General features: G+C 54.5%; 1 protein-coding gene across 1 annotated transcript in view; it reads left to right on the plus strand.

Moving 5' to 3' along the window:
- JPH2 (junctophilin 2) overlaps positions 1-21,468 on the plus strand; it is a 34,329-nt gene that overhangs the window by 4,218 nt on the left and 8,643 nt on the right. The window contains exons 2-3 of the mRNA XM_055722894.1: positions 4,219-5,002; positions 20,921-21,039. Of these exons, the coding sequence (XP_055578869.1) occupies positions 4,219-5,002; positions 20,921-21,039 (903 nt within the window). The remainder of the gene's footprint in view (positions 1-4,218; positions 5,003-20,920; positions 21,040-21,468) is intronic.

Consider the following 21,468-nt stretch of genomic DNA (forward strand, 5'->3'; position numbering starts at 1 on the left):
TGTGGAAACAATTAGACCATTCAGTGATCACAAGACCACAAGAAAGGGGAAAGAAATGTGAAAGTGTGCTTTACTGGGAGAGATGAAACGGGGTGATATGAAGCAGCACCAGTTCCTTGGGTGCCTGGGGCGGGGAAGGCGCAGTGGGAAGGGGCTGGGGCAGAAGCAGCAGCATGTTCCTGCTGTCGGGGAAGCAGGAACAGGCTCTGGATGAGCAGAGGTGGTGCTGGTTTGTGTCTGCTGCCTCTGTAGCAAAGCTGCTGCGTGGCTAAATTTGACCCGTGAATTAATGCTGTGAATTTTTTTACCCTTCGCTGTTTTGTTTTTTTCCCCTGCCTTTCTTTTCTAACAGAACCCACCAGATAGAACTTTTGGCATCAAAAAGAAACACCAGGTTTTCACTGGTCTGTCTCATATGTGGTACTGTGCATGGATTTAATGTCCCTGGCCTTTTACACTGAGTTCTTCGAACACATCTGTCATCACAGTATCTGGGTAACAGCAGGGGATCATAGAGCAGTGATATGATTTGAGTTGTTTGCATTATTTACCTGGTTGTTTGTATTATTTACATTCATCACTAATTATACTAGAGCTTCGAGGCGTGTTGGGAAGGGGAGATGTGATGCTGCTGACAGCGGGCTGGGTGTGCACCAGGAGCTGAAGCTTTTGCCTTTGATGCTTCCGGGCACCATCCCATCCTGCTGCCAGGGTGAAATGGGGTGCTACCACCCTGCTGGCGCGTTTGGAGGTGGAGGCTGCAGGGATACCACTTTCATTGATCCCACAATTTTATCCTTCCCATCCTATGATGATAGCCCAGCAGGGCCACCCCCTGGCTTTGGTTGGGGGACAGGCAAAGGTGATCAACCGCATGTCTGGGGGTTGCAGAGAAAGCAGTGCTTTTTGTCATTATAATAAGAAAAAATGCAGGATAAAGGACTGTTGGGGTCCTGTCCCCTGGTAATCACCCCGCGATGGGGTTAGGTGGCTCTGTCCCACCACCTTATTGAATCAGGCAGGCCTGGGGAGACAGGGAAGGGGGGTTCTGTCCCATTTTCATCCTAAATAGGGATTTTTAGTTTTGCTTTTTTTCACATCCATTGCTTTTTTTAATTCTTTTTTACAGAATCTCAGACACGTGTGAGTGCCTGGCTGGCAGCTTTGTGTCCTGCCTGTTCCCCCTTGCCCAGGCTGCTGTTGATACTCAGGGGGTAGCGGTGGCTCAGGGACGTGCAGCCCTGCTCAGTGACCGCCCATGGTACGGAGGGGGTTTGCACAGCCCTGTTCTCTCTTGAACTGGCTGCACTGGGACGTGGTGGTGAGCTGGGGCTTGGCTCAACTCAAACCTTGCGTGCCCCAATGCACGGCCGCCGGCGCCTCCAGCTGCTCTCAGCAGCTTCTGGCTCCGCTCCAGGGGTGGTTTATGGCTCTGCCCTGGCACGAGGCCTCAGCCAGGCACTGAATCACAGCAGGACGGGCACGGCAGTGCCTGCTGACCCCCCCAGTGCTTGGGCAGCTGTGGCAGTGTGCTGTGTCGGTGCCCCCCATCAAGCCAGGCAGAGCTGGCCGGTTTGGTCACACCACGTGCCGTAGGGACGATGTTGCCTGTGCTGTACAGGCTGAAATCAGGTGGGAGACCAGCCTGGAGAGCTCGTGTTGAGGGCAGCCATGGGTGTCGCCGGGAAGTGGCACCTCAGCCTTTGCTCCCAGAAGACCTGCTGTGCCACATGGCTTCTCCCACCCAGGTGGCCCCAGTGCTGCTCAGGGGAATGGAGGGGACGGGCACTTGCTGAGGGCAGCAGCTTCTTCAGCCTGGCCCCCGAGGAGCGGCCAAGTCCCCTAAACCTGCGAAGCTTTTCCAGAGTTCCTTTTCCAGGGTGTTAACGTGGCAGCACTACCAATGTCACCCCGATCGTGTGTCACCCCTGTTGTCTGGCTGGGGGCGGGGATGGAGCACTGACTTCAACAGCTCTCGCTGGGGAGGGATGTGGGGGCAGTATAGGGGTCTCCGTAACGTCACTTCGTGCTGGGAAGCCTCATCACCATTGTACAGAGAGGGATTTGGGAGCACAGTGAGGAACACAGCCAGATGCCTGGGCATCTTCAGCGACAGTCCTTGGCTCCCAGCTCACACCCAGCCCCCTAACCTGTGCTGCCCACCTTATTTTTCCTAATGGAGCTTCAAGCTCTGCTGAGAAACTGGGCAATGGCCCCTTGCTCTGGCAGACTGCTCCCCGTGGCTAGCCACAGCCTGCGGATGCTCTGCACTACCTGAACCCTTACTTTTTTTGGTAGAGGAGACCAACTGTTTGCAGGAGCCCAAAATCCCATGTGCCGCAGGGTGGGCAGGGGCTGGCGGGGGGCGGCTCACCCTGGGGCAGCAGCTGCTGCCTGCTCGGGCACTTCTTGTCTTTCCTGGCCCCCAGTGCTGTAAGTTAACACCCCACAGGCAGGTCCAAAGAGGATTTCAACGAAACCTGAAGCTTGGGAGGAGAGATTATGCTGCAGAAGTGGCCTGGGAGACCGTAAAATATGCACTCCCACAATTGCCAAAGAAGGAACTGGATTTGCTCCCTGGGGAGCAGGGTCATCCCTGGTCTCAGTGACGGTGTCTGAGGGGGCAGATGAATGCCTTGAAGATAGGTCACCCCTTTGGCCTCAGCCCAGCCCTGCTGAGCCTCCCCAGGACCCTGGGAGTGCTTGTTCTCCCCAAAATTTGTGCCTCCTGGTAGGTCACTGCTTAGTGAAAACCAGGTTTAGGACAGATGCCCATGAAAATGCCCCCAGCATGGCTGGCTCTTCACTTCCATGAAGCAGCACGTGTCAGAGTAAAGGAGTGGGGTGGCCTTTCCAAGCGCGTTTGTGCTCCCACAGCACCCTCTGCCCATACTCCGGGATGGGGGGCTATTGTGGCATCTGCCCTGCAGGGTGCTGGTCTGGGGCAAGCTGGCCCGTTCCAAGTCCTGTAGTGCCAGGGGCAGAGCTGAATGTAGCTTTTGTTTTGGGTGGTTTTCTGGTTTCTGAGGCAACCGCATCTGCAGACTGAGGGGAGCCAGGCTGGGGAGATGGCTCATCTCATCCCATGCCATCCTGTCCCGTCCTGACCCGTCCCATCCCACAGGGCTCAGCAGGGATGCTCTGACCCTTGCAGCCCGCTGTGCTGGTGTGAGAGTGCAGGTGCTGTAGGCAAAGGCTGCCCTGCCAGCCCTCCTGCTCGTCCTAGGAGCACTTCTTGCAGGGGGCTTTGATGCTACTAATTTAAGTCTCTTGACATCCTGGTGAGAAAAATCAGAGCAGTGGTTTCCAGTTCCCTCTTCTGGAACCTGCAAATGTGCAGACCTGGAAAGGGCCTGAAGAGGAGTGGTGTGCTTTTCCCAGTTGCCCAAGGTGTCGCTGCCAAGGTCCTGCTGGCTATTAGCAGGGCCCTGTACCTGGGGTGCAGCCCTGGCCATGGTGAACATGATCCTCTCTATGTCCCCCATCATATGACGCTGTGATCATATGACACTGGAGCTGGGTCTGGAGGAGTATCGTAGGGCAGCATCTTTTGGGGCAGAGCTGGAGGAACCCCACACAGAGCTTCTCAGTTCTTCTCCTCTCTTCTTTTTTTGCCCCTCTCTTGCTTGGTGTAGTGTGGCACAAGCCTTGGTCTTGGGACCACAGACAGCCTGTATGTCAGGGCCAAGCAGATATGTGGCTGCAGGCACCGGGACAGCCTGTGATATGGCCAGGCACCCGACTTGGGGGTCTAGAGCCGGCTCTGGCAGCCTGTGAGTGACGAACTGCAGAATGGGCTGAAAGAGACTGTCACCAAGCCAAGGGGAGCTGTGCCACCACAGCTCACGTGTCCACCGGGGCTGCTGGCGCCATCGGCACAGCACAAACTCCACCCCTGCAGGGCTGCCTCCGTGCTCTGGATGCAAATCCAGACTCTGTCCCGTAAGCGGCTTTGGGTTTGCACCAGTGTCCCCTGGGTCCCCAGCCCCTTTCCAGGGAGCTATCACCTGCCAGCAGCAGCTCTCAGGCTTGTGTCCTCTGCTCCCTAGGGACTGCTGGTTTTGCATGGGGGTGAGCACTAGTGGAGTTGAGGCTCCTGCCTTGGAGGGAAGGCACGTGCGTCTGCTCTAGGGCAGCGCTACCCTGCAGCCCACCTTCCTTTACTGGCTCACCCAGCAGCAAGCTGCCTTTTCACCCCGTCCCTCTTCTCTCCCGCAGGCACATACCAGGGCCAGTTCACCAACGGCATGCGGCATGGCTATGGCGTGCGGCAGAGCGTGCCCTACGGCATGGCCTCCGTGGTCCGCTCCCCACTGCGCACCTCCCTCTCCTCCCTGCGGAGCGAGCACAGCAATGGCACCCTGCCCCAGCAGGACTCCCCCGCCGGCAACCCTGAGAGCCTGCCTCTCTCACCCACCATCACCCGCGGGGGCTTCGCCCTCAGCCTCTACGCGGAGGCGGAGGCTGGCAAGCCCAAGAAGGGGGGGCTCTTCCGCAGGGGCTCCTTGCTGGGGAAGCTGAAGAAGTCCGAGTCCAAGTCATCCCTGGCCAGCCAGAAGAGCCGCGTCAGCTTCCTCAAGAGCGAGAGCGGGATCAGCTCGGCCGCCAGCGATGCCACCTCCACCGTCAGCCTGGGCGAAGGTGCCGAGGGTGAGGAGTACTCCCCCTTCGAGTCCGACATCGATGCCACCACCACTGAGACCTACATGGGTGAGTGGAAGAACGACAAGCGGGCCGGCTTTGGCGTCAGCGAGCGCTCCAGCGGGCTGAAGTACGAAGGTGAGTGGCTGGACAACCTGCGGCATGGCTATGGCTGCACCACGCTGCCCGACGGCAAGAAGGAGGAGGGCAAGTACCGCCACAACGTCCTTGTCAAGGGCATGAAGAAGCGCGTGATACCCCTCAAGAGCGCCAAGATCCGGCAGAAGGTGGACAGGAGTGTGGAGGGGGCTCAGAGGGCTGCGGCCATCGCCCGGCAGAAGTCAGAGATTGCAGCATCCAGGTGGGTGCTTGGGGCTCCAATGCACAGGTCCTGTGGTGGTGGTGGTTCTCCCCATCCCACGTGTCCCTCTGGAGCCATGCTGCATGCCTCCTCGCTGTGCAGTAGCAGTGGCAACCGGTGCCGCTCTCCGCAATTTCTATTTACTTCTTTGTACTAAATGCTGGCAGAATGGGGCCAAGGGCCCTCGTGGCAGGTCAGGAGCATTCAGGACCTGTCTTCTTTCTCACCCTCTCCCCTGTCCCCCTGCAGCCCTGGTCCAGGGGGGAGCTGCTGGGCAGCAGGGACTGGCCCTAGCCCTGGCGCTCAGCAGGATGGGGAGCGTGAGCTGGTGGGATGGGGAGCACCCTGGTGCTGTGCCAGGCTGCTGGAGTCACTGGGTCCTAGATGGGGCAGGATGAGAAACAGTGGGGTTTGACTGTGGTAAATCCAGCAGGCTTATGAGCAGCAAGTGAGATGTGTCCCAGATAAACTGGGTCTGCAGCAGAGCATAGCTTTAGCCCCAGAGTCCCTGGTGTGGCTCTGTGGGGAGTTTATGGGATGCATTAGGGTTGTTGCTTATTTTTAGTGGCTTGGTATAATGAGCTTTCTGGGACAAGCACTGCTGTGCTGGGATGCTGTGAACCTGGAGGCAGGACCTGCAGCGGGTACCAAACAGTGGAGGAGGCTGCCCTGGGGAGCCCCATCTTCCCCCCACAACCCAGCTGCCCTCGGACAGGCTCTGACTGTTTCTGCCACGAAGGAGGCAATAGCCAGAGCCAGGGTGGGTGGCTGAGCCCACACTGGAGCACCGAGCCCAAACCTGTGGCACACAGCCTGATTCTGTAGCCTGTGATGCTTTAGGATGTCAGGGAAGGAGGAAGCACGGGGGGCTCAGCTGGGTTTGCCCCCTTTTGTCCCCCAGTTTGTCCTGGCCAGACCTCAGCAGTAGGAAGGGGGCTGACAGCGTGCCTGGGGATGTGTGCCACAGGGGCATGTGAGGGAGGAGTGTGCAAGGGGCTGCTGCGAGCACATGGCAGCCTCGTACTGCACTGGTGTCCCTTGCACCCACAGATCTGTGGGCACTGCCAGGAACCACATTGCCGCTGCACTGCCCGGTGCGTTGGGATCAGACAGGTAGGCTCTGCTCAGAATTAGCCATGTTAGAAATTTGTGGGAAAGGAAAGTGCTAATTGCTCCACCTTCCCGCCTGGGATGGAAGAGGGAAGAGATAAAGAGTGGCTCTAGGGTCTGTTGGGAAGGGGGCAGGGAATAAACTTCTTCTCCTGCTCGCATCCCTGCCTGTGTCCAAGCTGCACAGGCAGCACGCTTCTCGTCCCACAGCATTTCTGCCAGTCTTGGACCCAGCCCAGCAGAGACCAGGATCGTCAGGCAGGGTCAAAGCCTTTGCTCCTCTCCTCTTCCTGGGGGAAGTGTGGTTGTGACACACCTCGAGGTTTCACCTTGCCTCTCCATCAAAACCTTGCCTTGTTCAGGCTATGCCCAGCTGCTGGGCAGTGGCTGCAACTCCATGGCTGTCCTGCCGTGTTCTATTCAAATGCTTTTTAATTATCAGTTACTTCATTAAGGCAGAGATGGGTGATAATGGCAGCAGGGAGGGTGCCTGCTCCCAAACCCCATCTTTCTGCTCTGAGAAACGCTGTCTCTACTCTCTCAGCATCCATTTCTGCTCTAAAGTTTTCTGGGAAGTGTGATTGTTATTTTAGCAAAACCCAGTTGCCTCAGAGACCAGCAGAGGAAAAATGGCAGAACTGCAAGTGGAACAGTGCGCAGGGCCAGCTAGGATATAAATAATAGGCTGGGGCAGCATGGGGTCCACTGGATCCTCCCGGTAGGGCAGGCTCAGCCCGTCACCAGCTTTATTGTGTCCAGGAAAAGTGTACAGCCCTGGCACTGGGCACCTGTAGATAAGGAGGCTGGAGCTGCAAAAGCTGCTCCCCAAGAGCTTGGCCAGTTTACACAAACCTCTTTTTATTATACACTATTTACACTTTGGATCAAAGGCGGCTCTGCAGTGTTTTCCGTCAGGGGCTGGAATGCGCCTGCTGCCCTGGCGGGAGACCGCATCCCTCCCCAGCGCAGCTGGGGAATAATTTCCTATTAAGGAAACTTTGGAGCTGGAGGAAATAAGACGTTAAAGCCGGTTTCCTCCAGGGAGTCCTCCGTTAGCAGACCCTGCGAGTGCGGCTGTGGTGGCGGGGGGACAGAATGCTGCTTTCCACTGCGGTGCGGTGCCCCGGTCCTGTCCCTGCGGTGCTGCCTGCGCTGAGCTGGCCCTGCTGCAAAAGGAGCATTCGGGCTCCTCCGTCCCGTAAACTACAACTCACCATTTCCATCTGTGTTTATTCCTGGTGTATGTGGCTCTGGGCAGAGCCACTCTCTCTATGTGCTGCCTTGTGAAAATCCTTCTCATGCTTTCCTTCCTCCTCCTTTCAGCTCAGATTTGGGGCTGAGAGTACATATAGATAATTTTGCATCGAGAGGGTCCTTAGGTTAAACCCTAGCTCTGCCACAGACTTTCTTTTCAGCCTTGAACCTTGCCTCAGTTTCCACACTCAGAACAGAGAGTAATTGCAGACAGATTGTGAAAATCAATTATTACGGTTTATAAAAAGGCTGTACTATCATTAGCACGGCCCTAGCACATAACTACAGGGTGGAGTTTTCTAGACGGAGCGTTTATATTTCTCCTTGGATGGCAGTGTGTACCTTACCCAAAGAAACGTCTTTGAGGCTACACAAATCCTTTTTTGGGGGAAGATGTGATGGATCTGTGTGTAATATTATTGCTAGGAGCTGAGTAGCAGGACACAGCAGCCGGGCTGTGCAGACGCCCGACCGCCTCCGCGTACCTGTGCTGTTGTATCTGGATGTTTGGGTTTCGTTTGCTCCTGGCCCTCAGGGTAGCCCCTTGCAGAGCTAAACTACCGTAACATCCAGCCTTCCGCTCTCTGGGGGGAAATGTCAGGAGAAGACCAGATTTCACTCTTTTGCACCATAAAAGGCACTTTAGAGATAGAAATCCTGAGGAAAACAAGCCCAAGTGCTGGAAGCTGCCTCGGCCTGTTGCACCGCAGGAATGCCAGGCGCGTGCGCGGGCAGGCGGCTACCGGCAGCGCTGCTGGGTGCCCTGCCTGTGAGCTGCCGGGCAGAGACGGGCGGGAGAGCCGCGATGGCCGAGGGTGATGGTCAGCCACGGTCAGCAAACCTCCCTCATCCCACGCTCTGCTCCGAGGGCGTCTGAGGCACCGGGCTGCTTTGCAGCTCCTGTCCCGCCTGCCTGCTTGGTTTGGGCATTCCAGCCGGTGCCGTGGGCACTGCCAGCTATTGCCTGCCCTGCGGCACTGCCTGGCCTCCTCAGCTCCATCCCGAATCCCCCCGGGTCAGCAATCCAGCCGCTTTCCCCATTGTGCAAGAAGCTGAGGACAGAGCTGGCATCGCCTTGCTGCTGGCAGAGTGAACAGTGATTTTTTTTTTTTTTTTCATTATTTTTTCATTGTTTTAGTAAAAATCATTTGGCATGGGGGCATTCTGTCCAGAACAGAGTCAGCCGGCTGCCCCCTCACCCCAGGCAAAGCCCCTTGGCGCTGCTCCGATGTCAGGCAGAAACGCCGGGGGCATGTCTGTTGGCAGCGCTGGGATCAGCTGGTGGGATGGAGCTAATGGAAGTCAAAGCGTGATGAATCCTCACCCCGGCTGCTGTCACTCGGGAGAAAAGTCATCTCGGAGCGCAGCCTCTGTGGCAGCCAGTGAACATGGCTTTACTCCTGCCCAGGGGTAACTACAGATGGGGGGGGGGTGGGGGGGTGGGTTAACACACCCCGTACGGTGGTGGCTAGCTGTGCCCTGTGCTGCTGGGGCCCTGGGACTTGTCTTGCTGTGATCCCGAGGGATTCCCATAAGAGCAGGAGTGCGGCTGTTCCCACAGTGCCAGGTGAAGGCACTCGCCCCAGCCCTCCCCCTTTCCCTCCCTCTGCCCTGTTTGGGGGCTCCTTTGAAAAAATGTTAGGCTGGGTGGGAAAGACAGTGAGGTCCTGGGATTGCAGCTGGGACATCATCTCCCCAGTGCTTAAGTAGACGAGCTGGCTGGAGGACAAGCCAGCAGGTCTGTCCCCTGCCAGCCCCCGCAAGGAGGGGACAGCCACCACCAAGCCATCAGCAAGCCGGTTAAAAGCCACCCTGAGGTGTGCAATGGCTGCCCTGGAGTTTTTGGGGCATATGGGTTAGTGCCAAACGGGGTGCTCTGCACCCCTGGGTGCTTGGGGAGCGGCAGCACCTTCCTGCGCAGTATGTGTTTGCCTGTCACGTGGGGAGGATTGTCCCACTGAAAGCAGGCAGCAGGAGCATGGAAATGGTCAGCTTTCATGTCTTCAGAACAGATTAAAATAAAATAAATGAGAGGAAGGGCAGGACCAGCTCCAGGGGGAACCTTTGATTTTATTGAAAGCTGTACTGAGCCAGGCAGCTCATACAGGGGGTTTCCTCCACACTGTCGCTTTTGGGGGACAAAATGAGTGTAAATACTGCAAATCCCACCTCCGTCCCACTGCAGTAGTGTCTGCCACCATCTGCCTCTGCAGGCAGTTGTGCTTCCCAGTGACTTGGATCAAAATCAACGGAGGGACTTGGCCACGCATCCTGCAAGGCATGGGTCTGGCCATGCTCTGAGATTGTTTGATGGGTGTATGTCCTGGTAATAACACCTCAGATATAGCTGCCAGGTGTTGTGGGATTGATAGGAAAGCAAGATAATAGAGGTAATAATGGTTGCTGTCCTTCACCTGTTTGTCTTCAGACACTGGCCCTGAAGCCCCTGTGCAGCTGGGTGTTTCATGCCTGGAGAGTACAACTAAAAGTGAATGCATTTTGGATTTATCTTTGGGTTTAATGTAGTATCTATAGAGGTCCTGCAATACTCCTGCTTGCATAGATAACTGCAATAATTTCTGAACTGCATTCTGAAATGTGAGGCATTAATTCCTGTTAAAGTAGGGTTTAGTCACCGTGCTGAGCCTGGGCTGTGTTAAAGTGATGCCGAGCTACGGTGGGTGCTTGGTGTCAGAAATCACATCGGTGCAGCTTCCCTGGCAGCAACACGTGGGCATCACTCATAGTGTGAGCTGTCCATGCCCACGTCTTTGGGGCACATCTTAGCTCTCCCTTCAAATAACAAGAGTGCTTAACGGCTCCCGTATCGCTTTCCAAACCTCCCCTGCCCAGCCACATTCCCGGCAGTGCTGCCGCTGTCTCCCTGTGCTCAGCATTTCCAGCCTGCGTGGCCAGGCGACAGCGAGCATCTCCTCAGGGAATGCGGGTGTGTGGTGCAAATGACGTCCCAAAATTGCTGGAGTCAGCAGAGCCTCCTGACTAAATAAGGGCAGGCAGAGCAGGGTTTTATCAGCGCTGCCCAGCACGACAGCTGAGAGCCAAGGCCCGTGGCAGCCCACGCCGCTGGAGCTGGGTTGTGCACTTCCACCGATAAGGTGCTTTATTTGGCACGGCTCTGCCCCGGCAAGCTCCTGCCCTCCTCCTGGGTGCTCCTGGGGGTTTATGGCACTGGTGCGGAAGGTGGGCAGCAAAAGTGATGGCTTCCTGATGCACCTGGTTGGGGAGGCACAGTGTGTGGCCAGGGCTGGGCTGGTGGCTGCAGTGGCCGCAACCATCCTGGGGCTAATGGTGCAGCTCAGCTTTCCCAGGGCCAGAGAGTTCGGAGCTGGGGTTTTCAGGTCTGGTTGAATCAGACTCAGGGTTTGCTTTGAAAGATTTTTAGGATTTTTTTTTTTTTTTTTTTAGCATGTTTTGATTTCTGCGTTCCTCAGGCTTTTAGCCAGAGGCATGGATGGGAGTCCCGTGCATTCCCAGAGCTTTTGGTGTGAGGCTGTAGGGCAGGATGCTCATGGCCACCCTGCAAGAGTGGGCAGCAGTGGTGGTTCAAGGCAGTCCCTGCCAGGTGGACTCCCTGCTTAGGAGAGCAGCTGCTCCTCCTCTGCTGTCCCAGCTTCACAATCTCTCTGCTCCAGGACTGCACACCCCCATGTAATGGGGTGTGAATGGGGTGTGTAACAAGGAGGTATCAGCAGGCAGGAGATGGGAGAGTTTGTCCTGGCCCCGGGTGGGATATTGTGATTTGCTTCCAAGCAGGAGCTGCCAGGGAGAGACACAGGACTTGGGAGCAGCATTTCTGCAGCTGTATGATCAGACACCAAAGATGCTGCAGCCTGACCTCTCAGGGGACTTAAAAGATAGGTGAGTGCAGAAGGGGGCGACAGGACTACCCCAGCTTCATTAAAATCCCCCCACCCTGCAACTCCCTGTGGGGGCAGGGGGAGCTGAGACCGAGCAAGGTGCAGCCACGCCTGGAGGCGGTCGAGTGGCAGGAGCCGAGGGCAGGTCCTGGACAGCTGGGTGTTCTGGCTGCCCCACAGCCCCCATAGTGGGAACGAGCATCTCTGCTTCCACAGGCAGGGCTCGGAGAGAGCCAGCACACGCGTGGCAGGGAGAAATGAGGGCAGCTGTGCAGCTCCTGCCATAGCTGGGGGCCAACACGGAGCAGTGAGGGATCGTTCCTTGGTCCTGCTCTCCCAGCAAAGACATTTCTTACAGAGCTCAGTGTGTTTATAAAGAGAATAATCTTGTTTCATTCACTTTTGGTTAATAGAAATCCAGTTGCTGGCATCTTTTTCCACACCAACCAAAGCTCAGGGCTGGGACTCTCCTGCTTCCCGCGAGGTTCTGGTGCCAGCAGTGCTCCCTCCTTCCCATGAAACCAGGTGAATAAAGACCTTTTCCCCTTGCAGCTCCTGAGCAGGCATGACCTCCTCTGTGTGGCTTATCAGCACAAACCGAGGTCAGTGTCCAGGGACAGTGAGGGGAAACCTGCCTGGTCCATGCCACTGCGGCCAGGACCACTTCAGCTTGGGATTCCCTCAAAGCTCTTGAAGCAAGAACGCCCCTGGCTGCCTTCTGCCATGGCGTCACGTTGTCACCCCGCATGGTTTGGTTAGGAGTAATGCTTCCACCCAAGCCTCCCTGCACCCTGGATCAAGAGCTCAGGGACTTTGTGTCACTTGCATCCTGGAGATGGGGATGCTTAGCTCCTGTCCCAGAGCCAGGGCTTGGTCTTTACAGCCTTGTGATCAAGACTGAGCAGGGCTGGTTTGGGCTTGGGTGAGCTGGGATTTTGTGGTTTTGCTGCCCCAGAGCACCATTCTCCAGCTCTGCAGAAGTATTGCCTGTTTCCCACTGCTGCCTGACCCTCGTCCCACCCCAAATGGCCCCTGGGCTCACCCCTCCTTCTAGCTCACCCTTGCAGTCCTGGCTGCTGGAGCCAGGCAGGGAGCAGGCTGCAGGGGCTGGCCGAGTCCCTCTCCGTTCCTGCTCCCGTGTGGCCATGGGGACAGTGAGCCCCAGGGTTAGGGCCCAGTACCAGGATCAGACACCTGCCCCAGCTGCAGGACTGCCCCTGCTATGTGGGCCCTTGTGGGCTGGAGGGGTTCAGTGCCGTGGAACGAGTGATGGCGTGATGCCTTCACCCCTTTCTTGTAGCCCTTCCCCAGGATGGCCTCGTCCCCAGCCCAGGCTGGCTGCGGCTCCAGCACTGACACATTTTTGGCCCACTGTGCTCATTACGCTGAGATGTGTTTTGACTCCAGAGGAGGGTGCACACAGCTTTATCTATTTTCCATCCGCCTCACATTAATTTCCTTAGGCGCTTCATGCCCTATAAGGGCAAGAGGGAGCATGTGCTTTCCGTAACTCCATGGAGAAAGCATCTGTTGGGCAGCAAACTGCCTTCTCCAGGGCTTTCTGGGTCTTTGGGGCTGAAGCAAGTGGGGCTGTGGCTTGCAGGGATCCCCTCAAGAGGAGTAGAGTTTGAATAGCAGGATGTCAGCCCCAGGCATGGGTATGACTCAGAGCCAGCCACGCAGGGAAAGTGGAATTAATGGGCTGTTCATTCTGACCTTGTGGGAAACCCTTATCTCAACAGCTTACAAACACAGAAAGGGAAAAACGAAGTGTGACTTTAATCTGCAAAAACAACTGTGGAAAATGGTAGCTTCTCGTTCAATTGATCTGCTGCTGCATGGAGCAGGAAGACTTTGACTCCCATCCGAATGCTTGAAATCAGCCAGCAGGGAGCTGAGCTTTCAAATCATCAGATTCAGTCAGGCTTTGGTTGGAGGTTATCATCATTTCAGTGGAATGTGAAATAAGCATATCTTGAAAAATAAAATGCATTTAAGTAAAAAGTCCAATTTAAACATAAAGCCTGAGATACAGAAAACCTCCCTCCTCCTGGAGGAGGTGCATTTTTTTCAGCTTATCCTGGTGCTGAGTCAGAGCCCTTTGGCTTTCTGAGTCTTAGTTTTAGTCGTTTTGCTCCTGCAAGGCCTTCTGAGCCTTCGGTGAGTGCCAGGAGGGACCTGGTGTCCCATCTGGCTGGGTTGGGTGCAGATGCACAGGGATGCGGGTGCTGCTGCCTGGGCAGTGGGCTGGCAGCCCTCACAGCTCCCTGCTCCCTTTTATTTCTCCTGGACCTTGGATCTGTGAATGTCAACTTGAGAGACCTAGAGGACTGGGACAAAAAGGCTTCTGTCTTAAATTTTGATGAATAATTTGGCTTCTGACCAAATACAATATTTTAAGGAATCTGCCTGTTTAATTTCCTTTTTTTTAAAATCCTTCTTTTCCTTTTTAACTGGGAAAAAGATCATAAACAGATACTGCAGTTCCTCACTTTTGGTTTGGATTGCTGAAATCTGGAAAAGTGAAGTTAGAAGTTGCTAAAACTTTTCACTGAAAAAGCTAACAATCTTAGAGGGAAGACACACATTTCGACCCGTTTTAGACTGATGGAGGTGGCAGTTGGGTAAAACACACTCGGTCTGTGGATGCTATCCATTTGACAGAGCTTGGGACTGGGCAGGAGCTCCTGGATCAGGCAGGGCTCCTTCACAACAAAAGAATGCTGCAGCCCTGGTGTCTTCTTGGAAGTGGGAATTCCTTCCCCTGGGCAGGGTGGGAAGCAGTCCCTGCCTGCTCAGTGCAGCTACAGGCAGGGAGGCGGGAGCACGTGGGGGATGAAAAGCTGGAAGACCCCGATTGCATATGTGCTGTAAAGATGTTTTGATGCCCTTATCGGTGGGATAACCCAGCTGCTTTGATCTCGCAGTGGTAGCTAATTAAACAAGGGTCCCCAGAGTATTAGTTGAACCCCTTTGGTAATGGTGTGGTGGAAGCTGGAATAGGTCAGTGGTGTTTGTGCGTAGTCCCAAGGCTGTGCTGCTCTGGGAGACTGGCTCTGCCAGGCTCCGCTTCATCCGCATGCAGGGCAGCATGGAGGACAGCGGACCTGAAAACCAGGGGAAGGAGGAAGGAGTCCAGTTGGCAGCTGCAAATCCCCTTTTTTTTCTCCCCAAGATATCTCTGTGGATGCTCTTACAAGCTGCTCCCAGCCCGACTGTGCAGGCAGAGCAGGCTCCGGCAGGGAGAGGAGCTGCCTGTCCTGCTCATCTGGGGCCAGTGCAGTGGCCTCAGGGCCATGCTACTGGACCAGTGGGTCTGGGGCCAGTGCAGTGGCCTCAGGGCCATGCTACCAGACCAGTGGCCAGCAGCTCTGGGAGCCAGGAGGCTCTGGCTTGTGCTGCTCCATTTAGAGCCGGCTCCAGGCAGCTGCCGGTTGGCATCCGAGGGCTGCGGGGGAAACAGAGAGCAGCTGCGGGCTCTGCTAGCCCGGCCAGCTCATCGCAGCCCATGGGCTGCTGTGCGGGCTGGCACAGTCCAGCCCTGGCGGCGAGCTGCCCACCCAGTCCCACTCAGCTCACAGGGCCATCAGGCCGGTGGAGTTTAATTGAGCAAATCTCCCATACACAGAGCCGGGGTGCGTAGGTTGTCGTCTTATTGAAGACAGCTGCAGATCTGTCTGCTGTAAGATTAATATCACTTTAACTGTTCCAAGGGGAAGTATCCCTTGGTGAAAGATGCAAGTGGCTCTGAGCTATTTAGGGCTGAGGATAACATTTCGGTATTTAAAAAATTCACCAAGTAATCATAAAGGCTAATGCTTGCTGAGCTCGTTAGGTGGCAGGGAGCTCTGCCAGGCCTGTGCTCCTGAAGTACTGCACAGAAAAGGATGCTTTTCTCCTGGCTGAATGGCCTGTTCATGCCTTTTTTATGGAAGGATAGAGAAAAGGTCTGATTTATCCAGCTAAGTAGCCTGGGCACGTACAGAGTGCTACCACTTCTGTGTAAGTGCTGGTACCATGAGTGAAAAGCCTGGGGCATCTCATAAGCCATCTGCCACAGAAAGGAGGCTGAAGGGCAGAGCTGCCCTGCAAGGTCAGGATGGCTTCTCATTTTGGATTTCTTTTATGGTGGTGTGGAGGCAGTTTGTGTTGGTTTATGCTTAATTCACAATTTAGATCACACCTGGCAGGTACAGAGTCCATAAGATAAACCAGGAGCCTCATGCACCCCAACAATGTCAGAGTCTAAATTGCGTGGGTACATGCACATGAGTGATGGAGCAAGAGGAGGATGAATGGTACAGCTGGCTCTTGGGGCAGGATGCCTGTGGGGCAGGACACACAGATGGGTTTGGCTGTGGGCAGGAAAAGTGGCACGAAAGATGGACTGAAAAAGGATATTCAGTCCGATGGGCTGGTCACCAGCTAATGAGGGTAGCAGAGCTTTGCTGTTACCTGCATGCACATGGAAGCAGAGGGAGAGGCACAAAGGAGATGGACTGGGACTGAGCAGGAAGAAAAGGATGCTTCTGCTGTAGAGGTGACACAAGTCCAAAGGCAGCATGGAAAACAGAGAAGTCAGGAAGTGTCTGTCCTGATCAGGTCATAGAATCATAGAATGGTTTGGGTTGGCAGGGACCTTTAAAGGTCATCTAGTCCAGCCACCAACACAGACTTGTGTTGGTCAGGTCTGTGTGTCCTTGCCCTTTGCAATGTGAATGCAGAAGGGACCATGTTGCCATCAACAAAAGGACTTCTGCAGCTTTCTCTCTATCCCGTCTGAGTGCTGCAGACAAACTGTTATCTTATGCTTCTTCAGAAGGACGAAATTATTGCTGCTGGATGCTGGAACAGGGACTTGGCTGGGGCTGGAAAAGCCAGTTTCCAGGAGAGGGGAGTTTAGCAGAAGTCTCCATTCCTAGAGCTGACTGATGAATTACATTTGCTTAATTGGCCTTTTAGGCAGCTGATGATATCAAGAATGGCAAGAAAAAAGTGTTCAGCTGGTCTTTGCTCAGGGTTTGCTGAATCAATGGGAGGAAGGAGATCCTGGAGAAGGAAGGACAGCGCTGGACAAGTCTGTCTTTCCCTTAATAAACAAATGTGCAATAGCTTGGGCTGAGAGCTAAGTTCTTCCCCTATTTCTAGCCGCAAGGTCATTGCTGCACCTGCAGGCACCCCAGCCCCATCTGGAATTTGCAGTATTCTCTGCTAATTCCAATCTCATTTACAGTCTAATCCAACATAGATGTGCAAAACCACATAAACTGTCCAAAGAGACAGGCATGTTGGCTTGGCTTTGGGTCTCACCTGTTATCATGGTGTTCAGCTGCGGCTTGTGTGTCCGCAGGGGATTTTAGTAGCAGTCAGAGGAATGATTTGGGCAGCATTTCTGGGAGATGGCCAGGAATGGTGCTCTGTCCTGCACTAGTAAAAAAGCAATTAGAGCATTAGAGCCGTGGCAGAGAAGCAAATAAAACAGCAGATGCATTTAACTGTCCCTCTCCCACCCATTCAGCTGGGGTGTGAAGCTTCCCTGCCCGGCATGGACCTGGAGGAGCCACCGTGACCCAGCCGGTGCTGCTGGGAGGCAGCGGCAGCAAGGCTGGGCTGGGGCTGCAGGCATTGCCCACATGCCTCCCCTCGGCTCGGGCACAGGGCTGCTGCTCCTCCTTGCAAAGAATTCACTGGAGCTATTTTTAACCGTGCTGCCTGGGGAGATGGCTCAGGGTGAAACTAGGAAGCGCTGTCCCGGGCGGTACTGCCTCGCCTGGGATGGAGAGCACCAGCGTGGGTTTGTAAAGGCCCCTCTTTCTGTTTATTGCCCCTGGTTAGATGTGTTTAACATTTGTGGCTCATTGTCCAGCGCTGCCCTTGAAAAGGGGATTTTGAGTTCTGCTGCTGAGTGCTGTAAAATCCGTGGGCCTCTGTTTCAGTTTCACCCTGACCTCTTCTATCTCCAGACATTCTCCTCTGCTGTTTTTTGCACAGGCTGCTTTCTGCAGGGGCACTGGGAGCTGACAGCACAACCAGTAGTAAATAAAAAAGTGTGGCCCTGATTCAAGTGCTGCCTGCAAAGTGTTGACTTTATATGCATATAAGAAAAGACCAGCATTTTCCTTTTGCAAAAGGATTCTCTTTTTTGAACAGATCTTAGCCTTGGAAGAAATTTTTCCTCTCATATGTTTCATGTCTAAAGTGCAGAGATCACCTTCCTGCCTCCCTCAAACCTGCCTGAACTTTTTTTTTTTTTTTTTACTGCTGAGCTTGGCAGACCCCAGGCTGTGGGCTGGGAGAGACTTTGGTGTTGTGGGTTGCATGCGCTGGGCTCTCCCAAGGCGGCTGGTATTTGTCTCCTGCTTTGCAGCCAGGGCCAAGTTTTTCTCTGTGTTGAGCTCCCAGGCACTGCCAGCCATGTGGATAAATGATAAATTCAGAAATACTCTAGGCAAAGTTAGATGTTATTGTTGTGGCTGGGCCCTTTCCTCCAGGCTGTGCTTTGTCATGGTGTTACTAAACCCTCAGCGTGACTTTGTGGAGGGCTGCGAGCAGCAGTGCCTTCCCTTCGTGTCCTGGGAATGTGCGTGTGCTGGGGGAGATGTACTTAAAACACCTGCCGTGTCTGTAAGCCACATGTTCATCACCTGGCTGCTGCTGTAATAAGTGATCTCAGTGATGGAGGGACCCAGCGCAGGGCATCAGCATCCCTGCTGCAGCCAGGCTGCTGGCCAGGCAGAGCAGCCCTCTGTCTTGCACCACAGCCGCCCCGGGATGCCAAGGCCAACACGTGGTGTGCTGGAGGTGCCAGATTTGAAACTGCAGCTGTGCTGATCATAGTCTCCCCAAATTAAACACTTCTGGACAACTTTGCAAGCAGGGGGACAGGAGCAGAGGTCAGGCGTGTCCTGCAGAGCGAGGGAGCTGGGCAAAGCTGCCATACAGCTTGCATCCCCAGGGCAGTAGGGGGTCCCTGAGTTGTGCTGCTCAGCCTGCTGTCACAGCTCCATGTGTGGAGCTCGGGGGCTGCCCCATGGCCTCCCTGGCCTCACTCCTCTCTGTGCCCAGGAGGGCTCGTGGTAGAGCCCTGCTAGCCTTGGGGCTGCGGTGGCTGGCAGCGGTGGCCCAGCCTAGCTGGCTCAGCTCCCCACCACCCACAGCATCCTCAGCGCAGCCTCTGCAACCCAGGTCAGGGTCTTCCTGGCCTCACCATCCCTTTACCTGCAGGAATCACAGTACTCAAACCCTACGCAGCAACCATGTAGCAGCCAGCAGCTTCTCTGGAGGGCAGGAGAAGAGCAAAACTGGGAGATGCCTTGTCACCTCTAACGCCCCCAGGCTGTTCCCTTGTGTCGGTCCCAGGTGCTGGGGGAGAGCTGAGCATGCAGGAGCCATCCGTACCTGTTTGGTAACACATTGGTGTGCATCCAGCTCAGTCCTTCCTTACTAGTGGAGGGAGCAGACCCCCACATCCAGTCCACTTCCAGATTACTTTTTTACCTTTAAGAAAGCATCCACCCATTGCCAGGAGCTGCCTGCTGCTCCCCTAGCTGATTATCTGGCTGGGAAGTGCCCAGGATAGCCTCTGCCTGGCTCAGCGAGCAGCCGAAAAGGAGGATTTTATCTCTGTATGGTGAATCCTGTCCTCCGAGAGCAGCAAGACAAAGTCAGGGGTCAGAGCATGTCCTGCCGGCGTGAAGAGCTGGATCCTCACTTTGCAAGCTTCTTCCCAGGGCCGGCGCCAGGCAGGCTGTGTGCCCCACACGCAGCACGCCCAGCCCGCTCTGATCCCCCAGGCATGGAAAGCACAGAAACATCCCCCTTGGCCCCTGACAGATTATAGTGGAATTTATCACGTTGATTATATGCTACCAAAAAAGGAGGTGCTTTCTCTAGTCAGAGCTGCCTCAGACCTCCTGCTTGTGAGCAACAGCTTAAAATTGCTGTTTTCTGCCTCATCGTGTCTTGTTTCTGGGTTTTCCAGGAGCTATAATAATTTTGGATAAAAAGACCAAGAATGACAGCAATCCCAGGCAGCTCAGCCTGCAGAGAAAGTGGGGAGATAACATGTGAGTGTGGGCAGGGGGTGAATCATGGCTCCAGTGGAGCAGGATGTCATCCCAGGGAGAGACAGGCTGAGCTGCAGCAGCTCCACACCCTCTTCTCTATCGCAGGGCCCTGAACAGCGTTTTCCACTCCCCATCAAGCCACACTGCTGCCTGTATCAGTTGGGATTAATGCCCTGCATTTAGTTCTTTCCCTGCAGCTACTCAAAAGGGTGTCTCCGTGTGTGTGTGTATGTGTATGTATGTATGTGTATATATAGATCTTCTACTTTCCAAGTGTCTCAGAACAGCATTTCTATCACCTTTTCATTGCACCTGTCAAGTATTCAGACTAAAGCTAGTCTCGTCTGTCTACTGCATCTCAGCTTAATGCTGAAGAATTAATCCTGATTTCACAACTGACAGTCCAAAAATTCCTCTGGAGCATTTTCACTGCAAGGATGAGAACTGCATCTTTCCTCATTTTTTGTCCTAAAACATGACCAGATACCAACCTGAGTCTGAAAAGGGCTCATCAGGCATGGGAAGACCATATTAGAGGTTATAATTCATAGTGAATTGGTGTTTGAGGACTGCTAACTGCTTATCTAACTGTCCACAGAAAAATACGTGGGTTTGCATGTACAGCCAATGTATGCTCCATTATGTGCAGCAAGGGAAATACGGGAAGCCTCAGCAAATATGATAGTAAGAGCGTGGGGAAAGCAGCTCTCTGTAAGCCCCGGGGGGAACAAAGCAGCTGAATATATGGTGCTTCACCCTCCCTTATTTTTAAGGTGTGATTTTGCTGTTTGAAGTCAGCTCCTTCCCAGACCATGAGCAGCTGGGCTGTAAAGCCAACCCTGCTTTTAGCATGAAGATCACAGGGCCCCGAGTGCAAGGCACGTGAGGAATACGACAGCTGGCCAGCAAAATAACTCTAATAGCCCTATAGCCTGATGGAACAAGGAAATACTCTGGGAAGGAGCGGAGAGAACTTGGGCAGCCAAGCTGAGGAGGTGGCAACAGCTCTGCCTTGCCTAGCACAGGGGAGAGCAGCCCCCCGAGCTGCAGTGAGTAAAGGAGCCCCTTGGACAATGTGTGTTGTTTGCTGGCAAGTTACGGGAGAGACATTTGGGGTAAAACATGTCTGGTGTGCTGGGCAGGGGCACGCTGCCTCTGGCAAGGTGCAGCAACTCAAGGCTGGTCACAGCACAGCGGTGTTCAGCCATCATGTTATTGTTGCCTTATGCTCCAAAGATGCCCACAGCGATGCTTCAGGCATTCCTCTGAGCTAGGTTTTCAGTGCTTCGCAGCACAGCAGCAAGTCTGTTTTGCAGCAGCAGCTGCCTCGCTGCAACACACGAGCATGCTTGTGTTTGTAAATATCCCTGCCTGGTTCGCTTGCGTGGCTACGTGCAGCCTTCCCACCTGAACCTGAAGCATCTGTGACCCTTGTTGAAAATCTGGTCTTTCCTCCTCGAGTGCGGGGGTTTGGGGTCAAGTGGGCGAGCGCTGAGTGCTGTTATGCCAGATGGGCTGATTTGGTTTTGTTGCTGGACGGGGTCTGCTGCTCGAGCTGGGGCAATCTTGGTTCAGATGTTGCTCACTGTTGTCCTCTCTTCTCTCCACAGGACGGCTCATGCCAAAGCCAAGGCTGAAGGGTCTGAGCAGGCAGCTCAAGCAGCTAACAATGAATCGGGCATAGCCAGAATGATGGCCAGGGAGCTCTCCCCGGACTTCTACCAGCCAGGTAGGACCAGAGGCATCTTCTAAGAGGCATTTTGCAGTTTCCTTGCAGCATCTGTTCAAATACTTCACCTGCTTTATAACAAGTTGCCCTTCTGTCTGTCCTAAATCCTCTTTTGTACAAGTTCAGCTAGCGCCCTGCCCTGGATGATTTGCTGTCCTCCTTACACCACTGTTTAACCTGTTGGAAAAACCCAGAGTCCCTCAGCTTCCCCTCGTGTTTCTCCACATGCTGAAGCCCTCCCAGCACCAGGCAGGGCAGGCAGTGAGCTCGGGTCTATTTGCAATGCTCCTGTAGATATATCCCTCCTGGCTTTTTCTTGGAACAGCTTTGCACATTGACTCACAAGCCCGTACTCTGCGGGGCCCCACACCGCACCAGGGTATGATCAGACTCAGCTAATTAGAGGCTGTAATATCCTACAAGAAAGTT

This window comes from Falco cherrug, chromosome 10 (genome assembly GCF_023634085.1).
Source record: "Falco cherrug isolate bFalChe1 chromosome 10, bFalChe1.pri, whole genome shotgun sequence".
In the NCBI taxonomy this organism is placed as follows: Eukaryota; Metazoa; Chordata; class Aves; order Falconiformes; family Falconidae; genus Falco; species Falco cherrug.